A 24,326-nucleotide genomic window follows, 5' to 3' on the forward strand; every position below is an offset into this window, starting at 1 on the left:
GTTAACAGGCCACTAAATGAGCTTATTATTATATATAATTACTCTGCTTCAGGTGTTATTTTAATAATCTTAGTTAGATAACTACTACTTTTACACTTTGTTTATGTAACATTTTAATTCATTTCTTTTATTTCACTTTTTGTATTTCATTATATGTTTTTCTTCAATTACATTTAGAGCTTCATTTAAAATACAAGAAACTGTGTTTATTTATTGTTCAATTAAAATATGCAAAGGATGTCTGATTCTGTTAAGTGTCCTTGAACACTGAACATATTGTATGTAGAGTTTTAATCTAATGTCAAAAGTAACTCCACAAGTACAAACAGACATCAAGCAGGGACAGGAAAAACAGTGAAATAATAAACAACCATCAATCTGTTGTCAACATCAAGTTTTATTTGAGAATTTGATATTTCAAAACTTTCCTACAGATACACCATAATCACTAGAGACTGGACACAAGGTGGTATTAGTAGGTAAGTTTACATTCAGTTGGCACAAATCACTGGGATTTACGAAACAGCCGTCGTATCACTGCTGCACTGAGACAAAACAATACGAGATGATCTGTTGTAACATGCAAACACGGTAGCATTGTATGTCTGCACGTCTATGTAGGATTACCCACATATAGAGGTAAAACAATTCGATTTGCTTTTACAAGAGCAAATAAAAATCACATCTTTCCCCAGAGTTTTCTGTCGTAGTGTTTCAGTATTCCTCCTCATTAAGCCACTGTCAGGTTCTCAACAAAAAATTTACTTTTCTTCTAAAACAAAAACATACAATTGTTTGGCATCTCATGATTGTCTGGGGTTTTTCAAAGCTTGTTGTCACCTCTCCCTATTATGGTGTATTCCATCATGTTTTTATCTCCTTTGATCTACAGGTAGGTCAACAGGGCGAAAATATCAATCCAATTGAAATTAGGCTACATATGTATGTGTATATAATTCTTCCAACATTCCTCAAATTAGTGCTAGACTGGTTGAAATTGATTGGTCGAGTCTGTTAGGAAGCCAAGGGTCATGTCTCTCACCCTAGACAGCAATAATACCCTGCAAGGAAGTTTTACAAAATTCACGTACAAAAACTGGACCTGAAGTAATACATTCAGTCACAGAGGTCGAACAATCCCCAAACTTCAAACCACCTTGAAAACCAACTGCTGCCCCTTAAATATTCATAACTTCAAGACCAAAGCAAGGCTATAAAATGGAAGCAACCTTCAAAAAGGCTAGTAGAAGTAGCTCAAGTCATAGTAAAAATGTTACCATTCCTTGCTAGGCACTTAAGTCAGTAACAACCTTCACTCAGCTTTCAGTTTCTGTGTACTTTCTACTATGCAGCAATCTTGCACGTTTCAGCTCAGAGCACGTGCAGGTTTCTGTCATTGATCTAAACTCAGCTACACGTATTTCCCTCCTGCTACCTAAAGTAAGGGGTAAAGATAACACACTGATATTAAAAGACTAAACTTGCATCTACTGTTCTGCTGTTCTGATTGCTGATTAGAATAATATCAGACTATGTCTAGGTGGCTGCCACCAGAGCGCAGCTACAATTCTCCTGACTCACGGGACAATAAGCAAAACAATCACAACATCCATGAACAGACAGATAAGAGGTGGATAAAATGACGAAGGTCTGACTGAGGCAGGCCAGGGGACAGTTGAGTTTAATGAATGGGGATAAGTGTAGCAGCCTACTGGATGGGGCTGGGTATCCAACCTCAGTACTTCTCAATACCGAGCAGTGCGTATCGAAGCTGACGACGAATGCTTCCTCAGATTCGTACTTACTTATTCTCTGATCAGACAGTTCCTGAATTAAATCATAATTTTACCAATTTTAGACTATTTTATTCAGACAAAGTTTTTATATGCTGCTGAGAGGTTTGGCCTTTTTTCTTCAATGAACCAAAAAGGTTGATAGAATTCTTTTTAATACTCCTTAAAGTAAGGCATAAAAAAGTATTGTTGTGGTTTTGGTGCAAAAACTAAAGTATCATATATCAGCATCAATAAAGTATTTCTGATTCTGAATACATTTAAAATAATACCAAGTCCTAGAATATAAATAGTCGTCAATATCTTGATTAGTTAATGGACAAAAAATGTATAAACTCCAATTTTGGTAATCTGTTCATCTTTTAAAACAGTGAAAAAACAAAACATTTGCTCATTAAAGATGCACAAATGTAAAAAGTTGCTTTTCTACACAACGTTATACAATTAATATTTTGGATTGTTTGTCTGCTGGGAAGAACATGTAAGCAATGTTAAGACATTAATAAGACATAACTATGACGGGCATTTTGTCTGATGATAATTCCAAAAATTTAGAGATTAATCAGGGCATTGTTTTGGGAGTGTCTGTTTTTTAAACTAACTGTTGGGTGACAGTTGAGATGCTCACACCTGTTTCACAGAGAAAACTTCCTGCTATATTCTGATAAAGGTGACACTTTCCTGCCCTCTGTTCCACTTGGCTCTGCACCCAGCTGCTCTCCCAGCTCAACCACCCTGCCTCAGTATGTGTGCTCTAAGTATAGAAACTATTGACACTCTTCAACGAGGGTAGGCCTGCATCAATACTGTTGAAACTTCCTCACATACAATCAAAACTGAGCACCTAATCCAGTATTTGACACTACTCCACATAAAACATTGATATGTGAGAATTCCATGAACATTTTATTGTGTGCTGAGGTAAAGTACAATACTGAGAATGCAAAAATGTACTGAATTATGCCTGTAACAGGTGTGTGCATATTTGAATTCAAGCTAGTCCATTAGCAATACTGCTACAGCTCTACAATGTGAGTGACATCCACCCTCGTTATGAAGTTATTTCTATGATGGAATCTCTACTAGTGTCTTGCCAAGTTTTACACAAAACACACTGCAGCTGCCATATCAACAGCTAATGGAAGACAACATTTGTATACTGAATATGTGAGTGTCCATTACCAGTGACATATCCGTTAACACCTCTCAATATATTGTAATCCAAAACATTACCACTAAAAGATTACTGGAGTTAAAACAACACCTCTCACACAGCGTCAACAACACAACATTGTAAACTTCACTACGTTAGTATTCATTGCAGGGCAGTTGTATTGGATTACATTAGACTGTACAGGTGTTCCTACTAAACTGTTAAATCGGTGCATATGATCTCACATTTGGAAAATAACCAAATTGCTTGATGTGCATTACATGGGACTGTATGTCAACAGGAGGTTAAACTGGATCATTTTCAGCTAGTATTCTCAACTAGTACAGAAATCTTTCTGCATATCATCTGTCTATCCACCGCCATTAATACTTCAGACAACAAAACTGTCTGTCACAAATGACAATATTTTAAAAAGCCCATTAAATGATTACAGATAAAACAAACCAAATAATATGGGCACTCTTTATACTTCATATCTGTTGGCACTGGCATAAAATATAGCTGATCTGTCTGTTGTCAGCACAGTAGTTAAACTACAAATAAAATTCTGTGAATTCATCTTTAGTAGCTCCACTAAAAGATACTGGACTCATAGTGAATTCAATATATTCAACTCACACAAAACTGACCATTTGATGGCAGTAACATTGCTGTTACCTCTGTGTTGGGCAAGATTTTTGCTCTAAACTCATACTCTGAGAACTTTTGTGCTTCAATAAACTAACATCACTAACACCATATAATCTGCAACTAGCTCATATACTAACCTTTGGTATAATTCCTTAAAACAAACTCACTCACAACAAAACAAATCTCAAGGGGGCATATTTTACTCTTATTAAACCAAATGCATCTTAAAGGTCAATAGTAAATGAGTGGAAAAACCTGCATTGCATTGGAAGTAGCCACACAAGGCAGTTGGTGTGTGTGTGTGTGTGTGTGGGTGTGTGTGTGTGTGTGTGTGTGTGAACCTCTAAATTCTCTGATTGCCAAATACACTCAGGCCTGGTCCACGAGGGCAGGAGCATTGTAATTTATGTGTACACACATAAAAGCATATTGCACTTAGATGTACATGACAATAGTGTGTACAGGTACTCAATACCATCCAACATACTTCACGCCTACCGGGACTGTACATCCCCCGCTGCACACAGATAAAGCGAGAGAGTACATTAATATTACCCACGCATCCTAAGCCAGAGTGTGTTTGCTTCTATCCAGCAATACACACTCTTCACTCTCTCACTCCCTTTGTTTCTCTTTAGAGGGTGTACGGGGATCTTGTCACCCCACTATCCCCATTTTCCTCTCTCTGTATCGCTATTATCGAGCCGTAGAGCCCATCTGATGCAGCTTCCTCAGGAGAATCTGAGTAAGGTCAAAGGTGGTGAAGCTGATCCCCACCGCAATGGGCCCTTTGACCCAGTTCATACTGAGACCTTTGTAGAGTCCACGGATAACCCCCTCTTCAGACACAATCTCCTTCATAGTGCCCAGGATGGTGCCGTACACGTGACCCGTGACCCCTGCGGTCTGCATGCGGCGTCGTACCACATCCAAAGGGTAAGACGCCGACTGACCGATAAGACCTGCACAGGCTCCAAACGCCAGACGTTCATATGAGTAGGGCTGCGGGAGCCCACTGCGCTCTACATGGGAGAGGAGGATGTGAAGAAGTGCCATTCAGTGAACAAGTATTTTACATATGCAACGTAAAAATTAGGTGTGAAAGAAAGGGGTTGTAGATAAATACACAGATACATTTAGAATTGGCAGTGGTAGTGCATTACCTGCGTGTAATTTCTTCAGTGTCTCATAGGTAAAGAAGCTCAGACCAGCATAGGGCACAACACCCAGCATGGTGGGAGTAAAGCCTCGATACAATGTCTTCAGGCCCTCTTCTCGGGATATCCGCACAAACACGTGCAGAATGTTGCTGTACCTAAACAGTGGAGGCACCACAAAAAATATGAGCATGAAACTGATTCTAGCATACTGGCTTTCGCTACAGGCATTTAAAAAAAACAAACAATCATTTTCAAGTCTGTTTTTATTCAGAAAAAAACTCTACAGTTGTACCATGGTCAACAGCACTGTGTAAAGGAACACACACTACCTCAAATGCCTGTGCAGTGGAGACCGGTATCTATTTAACAGTTTGAATGACATTCATTTCGGTTGCTTTACTTTATGTTATTTTTCTGACTGGCAAATTTTAAGGCCACCTATAAAGTCTTTAGTAATGAATACTGACTGATAATCAAGGCCTTGAATAACTTGAGTGTCAGTGACAAGAGCATCATCCCTAACAGATCTGAGACCTGATAGAAAAATCCTTACTGCTGTAGTGATTTTCCAAAGTTTTTAGTTCTCTGTATGAATTGCTGTGTGGTGTCACGCCTTTTAAGAAGCCTTCCAAATTTTAAATATTTCATCCTAAATCTGAACCTTGTAGCAACACACTCATATCAATGCAGCCCCTCGTGTTATTTTGCAGTAACCACTGATGACTGTGTTTTGGCTAATAGCTAATAGATGACCTTACATTTCCTTTGGCGTTACAGCCATCCTAGCTCGCACCATGTCCAGAGGATAGGTCAGCATGGTTGCTGTGGTACCAGCCATAGACCCAGCCAGTAACCTTGGAAATGGAGGTAGGGCTCTGGAACACAGAAAAGAAAAAAAAACAACAACTGTACGTATATCAGCCTTTCACATTTTCCATTACTCCACAAGAAAATCTTTTCAATTCAATTTCAAACACAAACATAACTGTCAAGATAAAAATACACAAATGAGCCAACAGACCGAAGCTATAAAAAAAAAAAACAGACCTACAATCTTTAAGCTTCATTCACACAGAATCAGGCATTGTGGCGATTAGCCACAGGACTGTGCGGCAGTGTGTGGGGGTGTGGGCGTGTGAAAATAAAATTTTATTTCTCTGATTCACCAAAATGGCTTTCTCACTAAGCAGCGCTCCCTCGACCACTGCTGTCTCTGTCTCTCTCAAACAAATGAACACAAACCAAAGGAAGCTTCTTGGCATCGCTTTTCAGCATAGACTGTGAGCCAGACACAGACGTCGAAGCTGGGTACACGAAATAAACAAAGCGAGGACACAACTGGGAGAGTATCATAGTTTGGTCTATGAACTCGCCTAGATAGCTAGATAATTATACTATTTTCTGCGCCTAGGACATTACTTTCTTTTTACCGTGATATCAAAATCCGTGGTATCGAGTATCGGTTTTTTGTACTAATATTGTATCGAAGTTTAAAATTCTGGTATGTGACAACCTTAGTAGGTCTACCAGTATAAACTGACACTTACTTCCCCTGAAAGCCATAGTACCCTCCCAGCAGCCTCTTGTACTGCTCGTGTGCACAGAACTGGATGCCAGCATATGGGATGACTCGCACCATGGTGGCAGAGTTCCCCCTCCACAGACTGAAGAAGCCATCCTTCAGGTAGGTGCGGTAGATCAACCTGTAGGCCTCCTGTGTGTACACATAAGCACATAATTGCTAATACTCAGTTTGAATTGATAATCTATTTTTGATAACTTGATAAATCAAAAAACTCTAAATATGTGGCTTATGTTAAATGCAATGGATGTGAATTAATCTCATTATGAATGAGAAGCAGACAACTGTTTTACCAAGAAACAAACATTAAATATATGATGAAACCTACCTTGGCAGAGAATCTTGCTGAAGACACTGAAAAACAAAACATATGTGCAATATAAATAACGTGTGCAGTGTTTCACATGACATTTTCTAATATTCCTATTGCTATGAATGCAAGAGTAACACCGTTAAAACATAACCATTAGTTCTAGATATAATTCCATGGCATCCAAGTGGGTCATTTCTAATCTAAAAACAGTTTCCACTCTTAGGTCAGCAGAGAATCCCACTTGCCTTGGAAGATGATTTTAGTCCTGTCCAATGGGGCGACAGCTGTCTTGGCCACAGCTCCTGCAAAAGCCCCCGAGAAGAGCGAGTTGATGACAGACCGAGTGTGCTTCAGGCCCTGCACAGCGATCGAGGAATCACATTTAGGGTCACCAATACCAACAGAGTGAATCCTGTAAAAACTGCGTCCTTACGTGAAAAAAGTTGTGTTTGAGATGCTGTTGATCATTAAACCGGAGTTATATAAGGATAATAGATGACATCAGACTAACCAGCTCACTAAACCTTGAAAAGAGCAGATGTCCTTAAATGAATTGAAGACAAAGAAGAGGCCATGACGCTAATAAGCTCAACTCGGTTCATCTCTTTCACATACAATACAGCAGAGCAACTAGCGGCAAGAGGAGAACATAGTTTGACAGCACAACTACATGGACAAAACACAGACACTGAAATAGCATAAGGATGCCTCTACAGTTCTGCCATTGAAGATGATGACACATATTTTCTTCATTCTACATAATAATATTGAGCAATGTGTCAGGTTCCCTTGACAGGAACTAATCACAAAAATAAAACATAAAAAGGGAAGGGAAATGCATCTTAAACAGAACTTACATTATAATATTTTAGTGATTTTTGACGGTCAAGTCATTGAGTGAAATTCTGTGTGACGTTGCAATAGTCACTCTTTGGGTTTATAGATGCTTAAAGATTTTGCTTGAGATAATTCATCCAAACTATAAAAATCACAATGACTGCTCTGATGTCCCAGGAGTTGTTCCAGTATTCACTGTCAATTGAGCAGCTCTATTATTTTTGTCTAAGAGACAAATGATTCAAATTCACGGATTAAAACTGAGCTGCATAAATAACACATGGACTTAATTTTCGGGTGGATTTGCTGAAATAAGGATCATGTCTATAAAAATGTCACCTGATAACTTACGTCTGACTGACTGGAGGAAGCCAGCGGAAGCACTTCTCCTTGCGTGAGTGATGCCTGTTGTTCCTGGACTCCACTCCCCATGCCCGAGGACTATGCACAACTGTCACTGAGCGTGCTCATGAATATAACCACTGGGTGGGGGAGGGCAGCAATACCAGGTGCTGAGAACTACAGAGGAGAGGGAGGGGTCGACGAGAGAAACAAAGGTCAGTTTTAGGTTAAAATTTAGCCTAAATATAAAACAACTGACAAAATATTTAGGTGGCTAAGCCTCTTCTCTTCTTACTCTCAGGGAACTGTGTCAGGATCAAGTGACAAGCATGACTTTATGAGGAATTATCATGCAAACACTGTCTACAAATTAAGCTAGCTTGAGTTTGCTTTCAGTAGTATAGCTTCATCTTGTGGCAATTAGTACCAAAGTATTCAAGACTAGCCCTGTGTAAACCTGTAGGCAGAGAAACATATTAGTGTAGTACTTTCTTTGCACTGCTGACTAAAGCGGTGTCATGTCAGCATGTGATGACTGACAGAGGGTGCTTATCTTTAACCAAGAAACTGTAATTACAAGACTATCGTAGAAAAGGTTTCAGTCGTAGTCATCTGGACACTGTTTTCAGAATCAATGATGATCATGATTCTGAAACAGTGTCCAGATGACTACGACTGAAACCTTTTCTACGATAGAACACTCCTGGACGAATGAGGGACTACACCGTCGTAATTACAAGACGCACCTCTAGTGAATTGTTACCTGCAGAATAATCCAGTTACCTTTAACCAACTGCTGCACATTTGAAGGATATGTAAAGACACTGACCAGTAGAAGTAACAGAAGTAGAACTACAGTAAATTACACTCAAAGATATCTCTTGAAGGACAGAGTTGAGGACCTGTAGGTGAAAGGTGTCTGTCTGAGCAAAGCTTTAAAAATAAATAATTAAATACAACATCACCATTGAAGCCCCTCCCTTGCTAACATACCAGATTGCAGTCTTACCACATCTTTGTACAGTCAGAACATTCTTGCCTCTGCAGCCAGTGAAGACTTACATGAGTAGAACATTATCTGGGGCGATCTCATGTTTGCATGTTTTTCAATGAGCTTATTTTCCCGGATAAATCACCTATTCATGCAACCTTCAACCCCCACAGGCTGACTGGCTCAATATTAAATATTGCACGCATTTCACAAACAAGCATTGTTCAAACCAACTTTACTGTAAATCGCAGTCACAATTCAAAAGTTGTCAAACACGTAAACCTGATTTGCAGGAGAATGTGTATAAAGTTGGCATGTGTATTTTTGTAGGGCTGTAATGATTGTTTCATGACTGATTAATCTATTTTCTTTTTTAATTAATCATTTTGTAACATACATACAATCTACACAACAGTAAAAAATAGTGACTAATTTTTGATGTCAGGAAAATTATAATTAAAATTATTAGTTATTTTCCCCAGGGAGATGTTATTGAGTTTATATAGTAAATGTTATGTTGTAAACAATGTTTTTTCTGCTCTAGAAACAATATTTTGTTATATTTAATATATAAATAAAATTGAATCCTATTCTAAAATCATTTTTTTCCACAGTAATAAAAAAGAACCGATAAAGTATTGATAAAGTATTAGAGCGATAAGGACTATCGATAAGAGTAGCAGCATATCACAAGTTATCAGAACTGAATGTGATATCATTACATTGATTACTGTATCTTAATATATCTCATTTATATATTTCTGAGGCCGATGCCGATATCAATATTTGAGTTTTAAAATCCAAAGATGATATATTAGCTTTTTTTGTTTTTTTACATAAACACATGACATACAAGACACAAGATAGATTTATTGATCCTTTCACAAAACAGGGTTGTATGATGGGATTTTGTTCCCTTTATGCTACTCAAAAAATATTATATACAGTAGATCGGTGAATAAATAACAAATCATAGAAAACAACATACAACATTTTTGATAAATGTGGTTGTGAAAATGTGTTCAATTGGCTTTAAAGGTGGTTATTACAGAATTGTGACCAAGATATATAATGAGCGAGACAATTTAAAGTTAAAAAATAAACTTTATATAAAATAAACCATATATAATGGTGTGTTACTGTTTCTAAACTACCTCAAGTATATCTTTCTGTACTGCAATTATACACTGACAAATACACCGATACTGAAATATCTGCAAAAAGCGAATAACAGCCCAGCCAATTCATCCGTCTAGCTCTATATCTGAACAATTACAACATGGCTAATCTAAGAAAAACCGGAAGCAGCAAATTATTCTATTTATATATTTATATATATTATATATATTATTTTTGCTAAGATAGGCTACTAAAGTGATTAATCAATTGTCACAAATGCATGTTCTGTTTATCCTCTACTCAATTAATGATCTAGCTGTTTCAACACTAGATTATTCCATTGAATGTCACAGGCACTTTTAGTTTTAATACTTCACTGAACAGAAGCTTGATCCACCTTCAAAACAAGAACAAGAACTAGTAGATCCTGAATATTTGTTAAATAATCATACATTACTGGGAAAGATTCCACTTTCCACAAACATCAGAGTCCAAGGAGTTTAGTAACAGTGAGGAGAATCAAGCAAAACAAGATGGAGAGAAAGCTAAGAGACAAGAGAGCAAACAGAGGGTCTGCCGAAAAACTGGGTAGTCATGGGCAACTAACATTGGCATCAGTACAACAGAGCTTCAAGGCAGATCCTCAAATGAGCACTTAGACCCCTAATGCGTCCCTTTTCACCTCACCCACTGTCCTTACTCATAGGCCGTCTCTCACCCCTCCCAGCAGCCTCCTTCCCCATACATATCATTTTACAGTTCCTTGTTCCTGACTGCTAGCATTATGTGTTTGGTGTGCCTCGGGCATGGCTGCAACTGCAAGATTTTCCCCACTTGTCATCCATGATCCAATACCCCATTCCCATGCTTTACACACAGCAATGGAGAGGTAGAGCTGTCCCTGTGGATTTATAGTGTTAAATACACAGAAGGGCCTTCTTGCACACTGAGCTGTTTTTGTGAGAAACGTCTGTGAACAACCTGCCCTTTAAGCTGGGTTACTTACATGGTCATCAGTAAAATATCAATGTATCAGTAAACTGTAATGTTTCAGAATGTGTTAAGATAACAAAAACTGCCTGAAAATTATAGTAACTGTACGTGATAGATACAGGGTGGACAAGATAATAAAAAACACTTTATCCAATCCATTCCATTAGAACAGTCATAACAAAAATACCTCTGTGAAGCTTAAAATGACAAAATGTCAGAAAATACTGCTCAAAATTTTCCATAGCCCACCCAGGGTGTTGCTGTAGTGGACTGCATTATATTATGAGGTGTTATTTTGTCTAACCTCCTGTAATTTTGACTGTTTTGTTACGTTAAGCAGTAGTTTTGTGACAGCATTAGTTATATATAGCTACATATTATACCATTTTCTTTTCCATGTTATTCAAATTATTTATGCTAACACTGACATTACATAACCACAGATAGGTTCCAATTCAGCAGTATTAGTCTAGAATTAGACATTCATTCATAAAATAATCCCCATGCTTCTCCTTCTGTCTCACTGGCTGCTGCACCCACCAGTCTTGTCGAAACTTGTCCACTAGCAAAACACAACCACCCTTTGCAGTCGGCTAGCTGTCACTTGTTACAAACACTAGATTTCTTACCTTACAAATTTGACACCCGCTTGAAGACTTCTGATGCTTTGATATCCCTCACTAGGTGCGTTGTTTCAAGTCGTTAGCAGGTTCTAAGTTAGCCAAATAGCAGGTAAAGTAACGTTAGCTAGCTGTTAGCTTACCGCTACATTAACGTTAATGTTACTCTCGTCGACAGCGTTGTGGAGATATCAATAATGAACTAAGGTCTTGATAAAAATGTCTCCAGGTATTTAAGGCACGCTCTTCCACACATTTCTCAAATTAATTAGCCCTACAGTGACTTTAAGTGACTGACATCGTCCATGCCGTTGTACTTCTATCGTTAACTCCTGACAGCAACCAGCCGGAGTTAACGTTATCTTGACCACAGTGAGGTTTGACAAGGACGAGCGCTGTGGCATTGTGGGAAATGAAGTCTGAATGAGGAGGGGCATGTTTGGATAGGTCGGTTAGAGGGGCGTGAGCAGCGGAGACACACTTGGCAACGAGTTGGCTTGCTGTAGTTTCTCCAGGGTTTTTTTCTTGTCCATGAAGTACAGTGGAAGTAAATATTCCAGAGTATCTTCATCCTCAGTCTCACCAAATACAGTGAATGATAATATCTACACACAGTCACACAGCATGATAAAGGTGAAGCACCTAAAGTGAGTTTTATCATAATCAGGCAGAATATACAGTGCCATGTTGTTAGGTAGGTTTAAATATCAGATATTTCAGTTTTACACTGTAATAATGTTTGTACAAATTAAGCAACAATAAAGGAAATGTTTAGCTAGGGTAAAACTATAAGGCAGTCATGTTAAAATGTGGCTGTGCCAACATGGGAAAGGAATCTGCAAAAAACAGTACAGTTAAACTATTTGCATAGCAGCAAATACATTTATATTTACCCATGGCACAAATTACACAAATTTACATCTGACATCTCATGAACATAAATGTGGTACAGATATATACTCTGCATCAGAAAATGTGTAAACTAAATATTACTAGCAAAGGAAACGGGAAAGGGTCGGGAAAAATTATTCAACCACTCAAGGGTGTTATGTGGACTGTGTGGACAGGTGGCTTGGTTGTTTACACTGTTCACAAGCCTTTTCTACAACAACTACTCCGTACAAATATGTCTAGCTGGTAGCTATGTATACCAACATCATAACATTTCACCTTGCCTTAAATTGCATTTCAGGTAAACTCATGGTAGCTCTCCTCTACTTTCAGTTGGTGATGCTGCCATGTTTGCCGGTCCACAGCTCTCGAAGCTCCACCTGGCATCCCAGATCTCTGAGGGCTGCTTTACACACATCACCACAGTCTTCATGGGTCTGTAGTGCCTGAGCTATCAGGGCCTCTGCTCCCATCTCCAGGATTGGTTGACTGTAGTTACTCATACGTGAAACCAGGTTTCTCATCAGCATACACGCCTGTTTCTGTTCATAAAGAAAGAAAACAGGGACATAGAGAGTTGGCAGACTGTCACAGGGCCTGTTTTTTTCAAGTAAAAACGTTTCTTATAAATAACCTCATATTACCTGCACATTGACCGCATGAGTATGTGCCTTCATAGCCTGCACGGCTGCCAAGGCACCTCCATTCTCCATGATGACTTTGCAGTTGTTGGGTTTACGCAAAGCGAGGACAGAGAGGCATGCACAGCCCTGCTCACACACCTACAGCAGAACATGAACATAATCTTAGGACAATTTCAGAATTTATTTATAACTCAAATTTATTTTTATCCAACAAAAACCAATGTATAATACAATTTCTACACTAAATCTGTGGTAAATGCTAGATCAAACCAATTCACAGTCAGTTAGCGTGTAGGTATGACATTTAACTCACAGCAGAGTTGTTCATGTGTCTGTTCATGGAAATGACAACGAGCTGGACTCCACCAGCATTAACAACTGCATCTTTCACATCATCATTTCCTGCTACGGCTCGTATTGCACTAAGGACCTGTCGAACCAACTCCTGCAAGTAGAAAACCAGTTCAGTGAGCAGAACAAACATGGAAGTTGAATCTTGAATCAGTTTATATCACAATTCTTTGTTTTTAGTTGGGTACCGGTGACTCATAGCTGTCTGCAAGCAGCGTCAACATGAATTTCAATCCTCCTAGATCACAGATGTCTTGACAGAACTCGTTCCTTACGGCCAAACGGGACAAAGTTGCACAAAGCTCACTCAGAACAGATGTATTATCAAGGTGAGCTGTGAGGGAGGAACACAAGAAATAAAGGAATTACATTAATCAAATCAGAATCTGATTTAGAAACAACTGAAGCTATTATGCCAAACACCCACATAAACTAGTCATCAGCTGGCCTTACCTTTCGCAGCCTCAATTAAAACCTTCAGTCCATTGTGCTCAAGAACAATAATCTTGGCGTGTTCATGAGCCTGCCCAAATGTAACTCGGACATCATCGTCAAAGGTCATGACCCTGAGAGCTGCAGAGGCCTCCTTGACGAGCTGAGCACATCCACTGTGTTGTGTAATTGCACCAGTCAGCAGAGGCAGGACGCCACCTTTTACCAAATCCTGCCTGTTCTGTTCATGTTTCAAACAGCAGTGACGTACAGCGCAGATGGCTACACGTGTCACAGAGGAGTCTGCCTGGTACTTCTTAAGGACATCCAAAAGGAAATGCTGGCCCTCTGCATCCAACAAGTCTGGCTGTCCATCTGTCAGTGCAGCCAGAGCGGACAGGGCGGTCAACACAGCTTCTTGCTCCTCCACGCTCTTTTTGCAGTAAGAGAGGATGACGGGGTAGGCGTCTTTTTGGGCAGCCAGGTACCTCTGAGCAAATCCAAGAGAGCAATGCTCAGTGAAGCGTTTCATGTCTACCGTCACTTGCATAGCACTGGCAGAGTCTCTTCCAATTCGCAGGGAATCCAAAGCCTGCAAGTGAAAAAAGACGTGTACAGAGTGAGAGTGTGGTACGTATGCAGTAAACAGACCCTTTTCACAAAACAGGTCAAGACTTACCTGTAAGACCTCATGTGTTTGCTCTTCTTGTTTGTCATCAGATGACACAGCTGGTACAGCTTGTACTATACAACTGAGGTCCACACCTGCATCCACACATAAATTTAGTGTTAAAGATGGCACCCTTAATTTTAATAATTCACTAAATAAGCTGGATCAACCACTGTCAACTGGCTACTGAGCATTATTCCAATATGGATATTAATCATAAGGCCGGCCTCATGGCTCCAGAGAGATGTATCAGGAGAGACCGTTCCTCTGCCGTGACAAATTAGTAGGTTTTAGTGAAGCACCTGCAGTTTGGCCATCAGTGATTTCACTTCTGCTTCTTTTGAAGCACAAAGCATAGACAGACATTCTGATATTTTTGCATTTAATATGTTTCCCCTGTGCCATTCTGATTCCCCCTGAAAGTTTATATAGATCATAACTGGCTTGGCTTCATCCCCAATGAGTCAATAAGCTCACCGTCAACAGTCAGCAACAAAACTGTACATTCATCAACTAGGCTACCAGTCATTGTCCTTTCTAGCTACGTTACCTTGAGACTCAAACTGCTCCACAGCATCCTTCAAAGCGTCATCAGGATCCATCTCAAATTCCTCCATGTTTTCCCGGACAGCAGCATCAAAGGTTTCCTGTGTGATCCTCCGCTTAGCCATTTTCCACACGGTAATCTCCACTCTGAAATGAAGTGCGATAATGGTGATGTCAAAAGATGAGAATCATCAATTGCGTTGATTATCCAAGATAGCTAACGTTAGTATTAGCTATTTGGCTAATAGATGTTCTGTTCCTGCTTTTGTTGCCGACTATGGCTGTTGAAATTTGCAAAGCTACCGTTAAATAAAGTTGTTGTAATGTAAGAAAAATATCGTCATAAAAGACATAAGTCAAATCACTTAACTGTTACCACCGCCCAGTGACAGACCTGCGTTCAACTGTTATGAATGAACCGACAACCACTGTCGATTTACGGCAGTGCTTACTATTTCCATCTCTCCGCAACGAGCGCGGGGGGTGAATTGTGCGTAACAATTTTAGTGAATAGTAAATTCCGCAAACTGTCCCACTCATACATGTCCTCGGCTGGGACATAGACCGTAAAAGATTAGTTCCACTAAATGACCGGCGTACACCTGAAGACAACGATTTCATAACTTTTTTTAGGTCACGACTACTAAAGAAAATCACAAATGGAGTAGCTAGTATGTTTTATATCAAGAAGAGGGAAGCGCTGAGTTAAGTGACTATCCGTTATATGGGACGTAACGGGCACTTTTAAGTGAAAGTTTTATTTTGACGACTTTCCCTTCAAAATAAAGGAGGCATTTTAGTGATTTAGAATATTCCCGAGGTGAACTCCCATGTCTAGTGGATATATATCGTGACATACCTTTGAGGTGGTTAGCTTTAAATATTTCATTATTGTTACTGTTATGTCACTACAATAACTTGAATTTCACGAAAACGTATGTTATGTTTGTCTGACTGTTAACGCACTCATATGGTTTTATTTTGAAAAAAAGACCGGACGTTCTTATTCCTCTGCTAGCTTGGCCGTAGTACCCAAGATGCTCTATGGTAGAGGTAGAAAACACGTGAGAGGCCAGCTGCAGCTGGAGACAAATTCGGCGGACGTCTGTCCAACGATAAATTAGTGTATTTTGTTGTTGCGTTTTCTGCGGACGACTCAAGATGGCAGCGAGCACCGAGGCCCCGGAGCCCTGGTACCTAGCCCTGCTGGGCTTTGCAGAACATTTCCGCACGTCGAGTCCGCCTAAGATCCGTCTGTGCGTTCACTGTCTGCAGGCAGTGTTTCAGTTCAAGCCGCCTCCGAGGGTCGAGGCCCGGACTCACCTCCAGCTGGGCTCGGTGCTGTACCGACACACAAAGAACAGTGAGCTGGCCCAGATTCACCTGGAGAAAGCGGTGAGCAGCAGCAGCCAAAGTGTCTGATACCACGCATGAAACATGCCCACCAGTGTGTGATGCTTTTTCATTAATTGCACCAGTTCACTGTCAAAAGCCATGCTCAGTGTGGTGCTGGCACTAATATTTTGCTTTTTTATTTTTTTCCGCAGTGGTTCATGACACAACAAGTATCCTTTTTTGTGTATGATAGGAATTTGCCCACAAACTGATACAAGGTGTGTTACCTCAGCATCAATGCATCTCCTCAAAATCATACAGTATACATGTTTTATAAAGGGGTTCTGGATTTATCTTGGTACTGACCTAGCTGATAATGGGGTAATAACAATTCCTTCATGATTTATATCAGATCTCTCAGTTTGAAGATGTGAAGTTTGAAGCAGCAAGCATCCTATCAGAGTTCTACTGTCAACAGGTAGGTGGACCCGTCTCTTGCATCCAGTCATCCTGTAATAATAATATAATGTGAAAAGTAGTAGTTGAGAAAGTATAATATTTCATCACGTTAAAATACGTAATAGGCTATAACTTAAATGCAATAGTAAAATAATGCACTTTCTGATGCAGCTGTGTTGTTTTGTCCGTCTTAGTAACTCACCTATTGGCTTCTATTTTCAAGAACTTGGTGGACTCTGCAAAACCAGTGCTGCGGAAGGCCATCCAAATTTCTCAGCAAACTCCCTACTGGCACTGCAGACTGCTTTTTCAACTGGCAGTAAGAAAATAACTTATTCATATTTGGTAAATAGATTTGAAGCATGTATAATTTATGTGTGGGATGTTCTTCTCTCTATCAGCAACTACATGCACTAGAGAAGGACTTAGTATCGGCCTGTGATCTCCTAGGAGTCGGGGCAGAGTTTGCAAGAGTCATGGGCTCAGAGTACACAAGGTGAACTGATCAGTTTTATGTCTGAACACTCTGAGAGATTACGCATCCATCTGTGGTTTAATGCTCATTATCTCACATTAAGTTTGTCTGTTCTTTTCTTTTCTTGCAGAGCTCTGTTTTTACTAAGTAAAGGAATGGTACGCTTAGATCATTCTCTGCTAATTAAAGGCTCATAACATATTATTTGTGTTGTTTTCTCACCATGCAATTCTGTAAACTGCACGCACATTTGTGCCTCTGCAGCTGCTGCTAATGGAGCGTAAGCTGAGCGAGGTGCACCCTCTGCTGACTCTGTGTGGGACCATTGTAGAAAACTGGCAGGGAAACCCCATTCAGAAGGAGTCCCTCAGAGTTTTTTTCCTGGTGCTGCAGGTGACACACTACCTGGATGCTGGACAGGTACAGCTGTATCCATATGCCTCACTACTGGAAAACCACTAAAATCCCACGCCAAGAGCTGCATGTAAAAGTAAAATAATTTGATTTCTTTGCATTTTTCACACAAACATTTGAACATTTTAAATAAAGGAAGACTTGATTGATTGCCCCATTATCCTAACTAAGTAGTAAATCGGTACCTGCTGATCCCTTAAGTATAGTACCTGTAGTCAGTGTTAGGAAAGTAATGGTAATGGTAACTAATGCTTAATGTACTTGTTATAGCCAGGTTTTTTTTTTTTACAAAATATGATGCTCAAAGCAACAAAGCTTATCTATATGTTGGGTTTAGGTAAAGAGTGTGAAGCCATGTCTGAAGCAGCTTCAGCAGTGTATCCAGACCATCTCCACTCTCCATGACGATGAGATCCTTCCCACTAATCCAGCAGCTCTCTTCCACTGGCTGCCCAAAGAGCACATGTGTGTGCTTGTGTACCTGGTGAGATTTTGTCACACACACAGGTGTTGTTATCCTTACAGAAAAGAGAATAAATTCTGAAATAACATATTGTGTGTGTGATGCAGCGGCAACATGTTTTTGTTTTTTTGTACAAAAGGTGACGGTGATGCACTCCATGCAGGCGGGCTACTTGGAGAAGGCACAGAAGTACACAGACAAAGCTCTCATGCAGCTGGAGAAGCTGAAGAGTAAGTTTGTTGGAATACACTCGCTGCTTATTTCCCCCTTGATGACAGTGACGTTGAATAAAATCTGATCCATCCGTATGTGTTCAAAGTGCTGGACAGCAGTCCCATCCTGTCCACGTTCCAAGTCATCCTGCTGGAGCATATCATCATGTGCCGGCTGGTCACTGGACACAAAGCCACAGCTTTACAAGAGGTACGTCATCAACTGTAGCACTTCATCTGTATGTTGCCAGACAATTGCTGATTATGAATAAAAGCATAGATTCTATAACACCAGTTTACTCTGGAGGTTGTCTTAGCTTTTTGATTGTAGTTTAAAATTGTGATGATTCCTCTCTGTGTTTTAGATTTCTCAGGTTTGTCAGCTTTGCCAGCAGACTCCCAGGCTGTTTACAAATCATGCTGCCCAGCTTCACACACTACTGGTAAGTCTACAAGCAAGGAAATGACACCTTAAACAACGTCAACGACCGCCTTTCAGCTAGATTCCAATGAAATATATTGTGAAGCAAAAATGTGCTTATTATAATACTGCACTCTGTATTCTACCAACACGTGTTTTTGGACATTTTCCACTCTTCTGTTCATGGTTTAGTTTAAGTGCCTTGGTTGCACAAAAGAAGTAGCTGCAGAACTGCTCACCGGTTTAAAAGATGCATCTGTCCCAGATAATATGAACCATTCACATCTGTTTCCTCTTTTTCTGTGTCAGGGCCTCTACTGTATCTCGGTGAACTGCATGGATAATGCTGAGGCTCAGTTCACTGCTGCTCTACAGGTGAGTTTCATATCGTCACTGTTAGATCACAAGGTCCCTGTGGATTGTGACTTCTCTCTGACCTCCTGGGGTTATCCAGATCTTTGAAACACAGTAGAATATCAAAGATATGTTATTATTAATCCACTAAAAGCCCTGGCTATGTGACACTTGGATGACTCCATGTTGTCATTCTCTCTCTATTGTTTTCCTTCTGTTAGATGACAACACACCAGGAACTATGGGCATTTATTGTGACCAACCTGGCCAGTGTCTACATCCGGGAAGGCAACAGACATCAAGAGGTCAGGGAGCTGCTCCTTCCTCCAGCATTTAAACATGTGTTATCAACAGCTGTACAGCCTTCTAGAGAGGATTAATCCTGATCACAACTTTCCTGTCAGGTAACTATAGCTACAACATCACATCATGTAAGTTTGTTCCGTGTTTTTTGCAGAATTTCAAAATAACATGACTTTGACCTCTTCAGCTCTCATTGTCTACGAGCCGCAGCGTTTTACATCAGAGGGCTCCTGTCTTTCTTCCAGGGACGTTACAACGAGGCCAAGTAAGAAAACCTTTTAATTTTAATATGTGCACTGTAAAAGTTATATTTAGTCTCTATGTCCTGTCCTTATGTTTAGAGCAAGAAAGCTTGACATGTAAACTTGCATCAACAGAAGATTTCTGAGGGAGACCCTGAAGATGTCTAACGCAGAGGATCTGAATAGGCTGACTGCCTGCTCGCTAGTCCTACTGGGCCACATCTTCTTTGTCCTGGGCAACCACAGGGTGAGTCATATTACCACATACTCTCTCTATTAGACCATACACAGTAGCTCCGGTATCTTAGGAGTGCATGTGATCTTGACTACTTGTCTGGTTCCATATTTTCTTCAGGAAAGTAACAATATGGTAGTTCCTGCCTTGCAGCTGGCCAGCAAGATCCCAGACATGTCTGTGCAGCTCTGGTCCTCTGCACTTCTCAAAGGTACAGCTGTCACTCAGCCTTAACTCACAGTGAGGTCAATGTTAGGTTTTCTGTTAATATTATGGAAGAAATATTTTCCCAGAAGAAGAAGTTTACATTTTGGCCTGATGGGGGCGCAGGGGGAAAGCTCATGGTGTGTCGGAAAATGTAATGGCTTCAACTTAAAATCTATAAATATGGTCAGTAAATTTAAATGCCACCTGCCAAGTCGACTTTGGTTTTTCTTCTGTACCAGTGGACATTTTGGTCTGATGTTGGCACTAGATGAAATGTCAGGGGGCCAAAAACATTATTTATCATCTGGTTCTGATCAGTATCCACATCAGATCTCATGGAGTGTTCAATATTAAATTGTTAAATAATTATTAAATAAATAATCACATGAAAATATTGTGAATATTTTTTTTTAAATACTTTTATTAAGTATTTCACAAATAACTATTAAAACTCAACTTAGTATTGTGCAATATTATTTCATCATTCTTATTTTCATAACAGTTTTATAAGTGTACTTTTTTATTTCATTATAGACATTTTTATTTCATAATGCCCTTTTTCAAAAGTAATTTACAGCAGCAACTAGTTAGTTGATTCAGAATTACTTTTACATTGTTGTTGCTCTAGCTAACAGGAGCTAACTGGCTAAATCTGGTAGCAGTGACATGTGATTGGCTGAAAGGTGAGAGGTCTCTGATCACTTTCATGAAAAGTGACATTAGGAAATAAAGTAATGACATGACATGAAATAAAATTGTTATTGGGAGAATTCCATAATGAAATAAAAACAGACTTTTTAAAAAGGGCATTTGAAATAAAAATGACAATAATGAAATAAAAATGATATCTAATAAAATTCCATTACTATGAAAATGTATAATGAAATTACATTTCATAATAATGAGTTGATTTTTAATAACCGTTGGTTCATTTATATAATTATCATAATTTATTCATGTGATTATTTATTTCATAATATCTTTATTTATTTAATATTGAACACTTGGGGGTTCCATACATAGGAACTGTTTACTGTGTTTACGGACCAAAGCGTTTGTCAATAGGATATTGTGATCACCATATGGGGACTATGAATATCCATACACATTTCATGGCCAGTAGGAAGTATCAGTGTGTGGATCAACAGCCAACAGCTGTTGGCGATGTAATTTGGTTTTCTTGGCTCATATTGTTATTTTGTGTTGTCATTTTTTATCACAATCATCACCTTGATATATTTCTAGCACGGAAGCAAAAATGTTTTATATGGCATACAATTTAGTTATCAAAAACATTAATAGTTAATTTTTATGTTTGTACAATTCAACAGAAGGGGCTTCATTTCCAACTAACCATGTTCCACAAATATTCTACAGTCATACAGAGAGAGCAGAGATTCTCATTCAGTTATAGCATCAACACACCACAGAGTAATGAAGCCACAGCTGAAGAAGTGGACAAGGCTTCAGGAAAACAACAAAGTGGCTGAAGAAACACTTAATCACTCTGCAATAACTTGATACGTCTGAGCTTATTCAAAGGTGGATCTGATGTTAGGATCCAAAACTGCAGCTGTGGTCAGCAGTGTTCACAATGATCTTTTTCCTGCAGATCTGAACAAGGCTTGTGGAAACACCATGGACGCCCACAAGGCAGCTCAGATGCACCAGAACTTTTCCCAGCAGCTCCTGCAGGACCACATCGCGGCCTGCAGCCTCCCTGAACACAACCTCATCAGTGTAAGCACAACATCAGTCAGTCAGCTTATAAACAATGAGTCAATCCACTCTGCCTGGATTTTGAAAGAAACTATTGTGCAATGTGTTGTGTTTTAGTGGACAGACGGCATCCCCCCTGTGCAGTTTCAGCCTCAGAATGGACCTACTACCAGCCTGGCCAGCCTGCTCTGAGAACAAAATCCCTCCCTTAAGGAGACACAGAAGAGCAATTGCAGGGTATTTTAAGTTTTTAATTTTAAGTAATTGATGTTTTTTGGAAAGCATAAGGTGTCATGGGAACATTTTTTATTACACTGACACACTTTGGGGTGGTTGTAATAGTTTGTTCTATCAGCTCAAAAACAAAAAGAAAAAGAAAAGTTTGACATTTTGGGAAATATGCTTATTTGCTTTCTTGCAGAGAGTTAAATGAGAAGATTGACTTTTATATCTGTACGTTAAATATGAAGCTACAGCTAGTTAGCTTAGCTTAGCACAAAGACTGGAAACTGGGGGAAACAGCTAGTGTAAGTCTTCATCCACCTTTTCATCTAACTCTTGGCAAAAAAGGAAATAAGCATATTTCCCAAAAGGTTTCAGTCGTAGTCATCTGGACAATGTTTTTAGAATCAAGACGTTTCGGCTCCCATCCGGAAGTCATTCTGGTCATTCGAGAATGTCGAACTTTTCCATTAAAGGGCCCCTGTGGAGTTTTCTTTCTTTTCAAACAAAAGTTATGTTTACATTCAGTGTTACTCACCAAAACCGTCTTCTTCTTCCATGCCTTTGTCAGCACAATGCTGCATATCTTGGCGTGTTACCGTCACCTATTGATCAGTGGAATAGTGTGGCACCATTGGTTGGTGTATGCCGATGCCCATGTGCACGTGTATCCTCGTTCGCGCACAGATAAACAAAACGGGGATCCACTAATAGAAGAACAGCTCCGTAGCTCTAAAACTCCACAGAGAACCTTTAAATTCAACTGCTTTATCTCACTCGTTTAGCTTATCTCTTAACTCTTTCTTACAAGACCATCATGGAGGTAGTTTTATTTTGCATGAAGTAAAGTAGAAATGTTCAGAGAACTCTTAGCTTTTAAGATTAAATTAGCATTGAATTTAACCCATCCATTGGCCAAACAGACAGTCAAATGTGACTCAGTCTGTTGTTGTGCGTGAACTCAATAAATATCTGTCTTTCCAAAGCACTGGCTGGCCGGTTCTGATATGCAGTTTTAATTTGGATACATTTGGATATACTGTATATTATACTGTTTCTGTAATGATCATAATGTAGTGTAGTGGTATGTTTGATATGTACTGGTTTGGTGAACAGCTGCATATGTAGTTTATTCACTGAAGAGGAACAAATGTGAGCATTCATGAGATAGAAGATGATATTAGATTTACCAGACTCTGGAACCAACTGACCATTTTATATGAAGGGAAACGTTGGTTTGCTTGACATCCAATAGTATTTATTAATATTTTGAAGGCATGAAAAGTGTACTTTAAACATGTTTTGAGACTGTGATGCATCAAAACTTCCCTTTAGATTTTTACTATGTCAATCTCGCTGTGGTGTATGATTATATCATGTGCACATTTTGCTTGGAGTCAAGAAACCAGTAATAATAATAAGATTGATTGTTACCTGTTTGCACATATGTTGTTTCATGATGAAACTCACATTTTTATCTTTTCCATGTCAGCATTTTGTAATAATTGTTTGTTTTTTTTCTCATTTCCTGTTTTACTCATTTCTTCCAGATGATGGCGGTATAAATCTGTATTTAAATAACTTATTTATTTAATGTTGCTTTTCATTATACCAGATGCATTTGTTGTTTGCCGTTATTGTTGCGTACCATTTGATATATTATCAAATAACTGGTAGGACTTTTGATTTAGTTACACCAATGTAGGAAAAGGTACATTGTTTTGTTTAATCTAGTAAAGACATTTGTTCTACAGATTTCTGTACTGATAGTGTTTATTATTTACTGCAATAAAAACTACAGTCGTATGTTTAGCACAAATGACGAAGTAAAATAGGTGGATTGGATACAGAAACACTATTGTTGTGCTGGCTCTGTACTCTACTGGATTTTAAATGAAACAACGACCATAAAATCAAAGTGCTGACTTGATGCCAGAGGGTTTGTGTGTTTTAGCCCACTTGTACAAAACACATGCAGCACACATTACATTCTGCAAATTGTTGCTGTGTTTTAGAAACTGTATTGTTTCCATTCATTTACATACATTATGAAAAGCAGTAAGGAGACTTTTGCTTGCTACTTGCTTAAGTTGTCAGTGTGAAGTCTGCATTAATTTATGTCAAAGTTGCTTTATTGTCATAGGATAATGCAGTCGTTTCAGATTCATTTGCACTGA

The 24,326-nt window shown here is 39.2% G+C and overlaps 3 protein-coding genes across 3 annotated transcripts; 1 reads left to right on the forward strand and 2 right to left on the reverse strand.

The window, feature by feature from the left end:
- Positions 1–377: 377 nt before the first annotated feature.
- On the reverse strand, positions 378–11,956 carry LOC122886358 (mitochondrial coenzyme A transporter SLC25A42). The gene is made up of 8 exons (XM_044218417.1): positions 11,564–11,956; positions 7,841–8,008; positions 6,898–7,009; positions 6,668–6,693; positions 6,305–6,471; positions 5,516–5,632; positions 4,761–4,912; positions 378–4,619 (listed from the first exon to the last, which is right to left on the reverse strand). Exons 2-8 carry the CDS (start codon positions 7,919–7,921, stop codon positions 4,294–4,296), a joined length of 981 nt encoding a protein of 326 aa, XP_044074352.1. The 5' UTR covers positions 7,922–8,008; positions 11,564–11,956; the 3' UTR covers positions 378–4,293.
- A 226-nt stretch (positions 11,957–12,182) lies between these two features.
- armc6 (armadillo repeat containing 6) lies at positions 12,183–15,613 on the reverse strand. Its single transcript, XM_044218416.1, has 8 exons — positions 15,459–15,613; positions 15,093–15,235; positions 14,552–14,637; positions 13,894–14,464; positions 13,629–13,774; positions 13,403–13,534; positions 13,090–13,227; positions 12,183–12,987 (listed from the first exon to the last, which is right to left on the reverse strand). Exons 2-8 carry the CDS (start codon positions 15,211–15,213, stop codon positions 12,775–12,777), a joined length of 1,407 nt encoding a protein of 468 aa, XP_044074351.1. The 5' UTR covers positions 15,214–15,235; positions 15,459–15,613; the 3' UTR covers positions 12,183–12,774.
- A 373-nt stretch (positions 15,614–15,986) lies between these two features.
- On the forward strand, positions 15,987–22,406 carry mau2 (MAU2 sister chromatid cohesion factor). Its single transcript, XM_044218419.1, has 19 exons — positions 15,987–16,483; positions 16,636–16,653; positions 16,836–16,901; positions 17,106–17,201; positions 17,284–17,378; positions 17,488–17,515; positions 17,622–17,777; positions 18,109–18,255; positions 18,374–18,464; positions 18,554–18,657; positions 18,812–18,889; positions 19,177–19,242; positions 19,443–19,526; positions 19,576–19,625; positions 19,712–19,789; positions 19,902–20,013; positions 20,122–20,212; positions 21,821–21,948; positions 22,045–22,406. The coding sequence occupies exons 1-19, from the start codon at positions 16,250–16,252 to the stop codon at positions 22,117–22,119; spliced, it is 1,797 nt and encodes a 598-aa protein (XP_044074354.1). The 5' UTR covers positions 15,987–16,249; the 3' UTR covers positions 22,120–22,406.
- Positions 22,407–24,326: the final 1,920 nt, after the last annotated feature.

The sequence above is a fragment of the Siniperca chuatsi genome, linkage group LG13 (genome assembly GCF_020085105.1).
Source record: "Siniperca chuatsi isolate FFG_IHB_CAS linkage group LG13, ASM2008510v1, whole genome shotgun sequence".
Taxonomy (NCBI): Eukaryota; Metazoa; Chordata; class Actinopteri; order Centrarchiformes; family Sinipercidae; genus Siniperca; species Siniperca chuatsi.

What these genes read in the sequence shown, in the direction of transcription:
- mau2 (XM_044218419.1), top strand. Translation starts at nt 16,250, where the DNA reads ATGGCAGCGAGCACCGAGGCCCCGGAGCCCTGGTACCTAGCCCTGCTG. An exon ending in GACTGCTTTTTCAACTGGCA is followed by an intron (nt 17,202 to 17,283) that starts GTAAGAAAATAA and finishes TCTCTCTATCAG; the next exon opens with CAACTACATGCACTAGAGAA. An exon ending in ACTACCTGGATGCTGGACAG is followed by an intron (nt 17,778 to 18,108) that starts GTACAGCTGTAT and finishes TGTTGGGTTTAG; the next exon opens with GTAAAGAGTGTGAAGCCATG.
- armc6 (XM_044218416.1), bottom strand. Translation starts at nt 15,213, where the DNA reads ATGGCTAAGCGGAGGATCACACAGGAAACCTTTGATGCTGCTGTCCGG. An exon ending in CAGACAGCTATGAGTCACCG is followed by an intron (nt 13,535 to 13,628) that starts GTACCCAACTAA and finishes TTCTACTTGCAG; the next exon opens with GAGTTGGTTCGACAGGTCCT. An exon ending in GACACATGAACAACTCTGCT is followed by an intron (nt 13,228 to 13,402) that starts GTGAGTTAAATG and finishes GTTCTGCTGTAG; the next exon opens with GTGTGTGAGCAGGGCTGTGC.
- LOC122886358 (XM_044218417.1), bottom strand. Translation starts at nt 7,921, where the DNA reads ATGGGGAGTGGAGTCCAGGAACAACAGGCATCACTCACGCAAGGAGAA. An exon ending in TACTATGGCTTTCAGGGGAA is followed by an intron (nt 5,633 to 6,304) that starts GTAAGTGTCAGT and finishes TCTGTGTTCCAG; the next exon opens with AGCCCTACCTCCATTTCCAA. An exon ending in ACTGAAGAAATTACACGCAG is followed by an intron (nt 4,620 to 4,760) that starts GTAATGCACTAC and finishes TCTCCCATGTAG; the next exon opens with AGCGCAGTGGGCTCCCGCAG.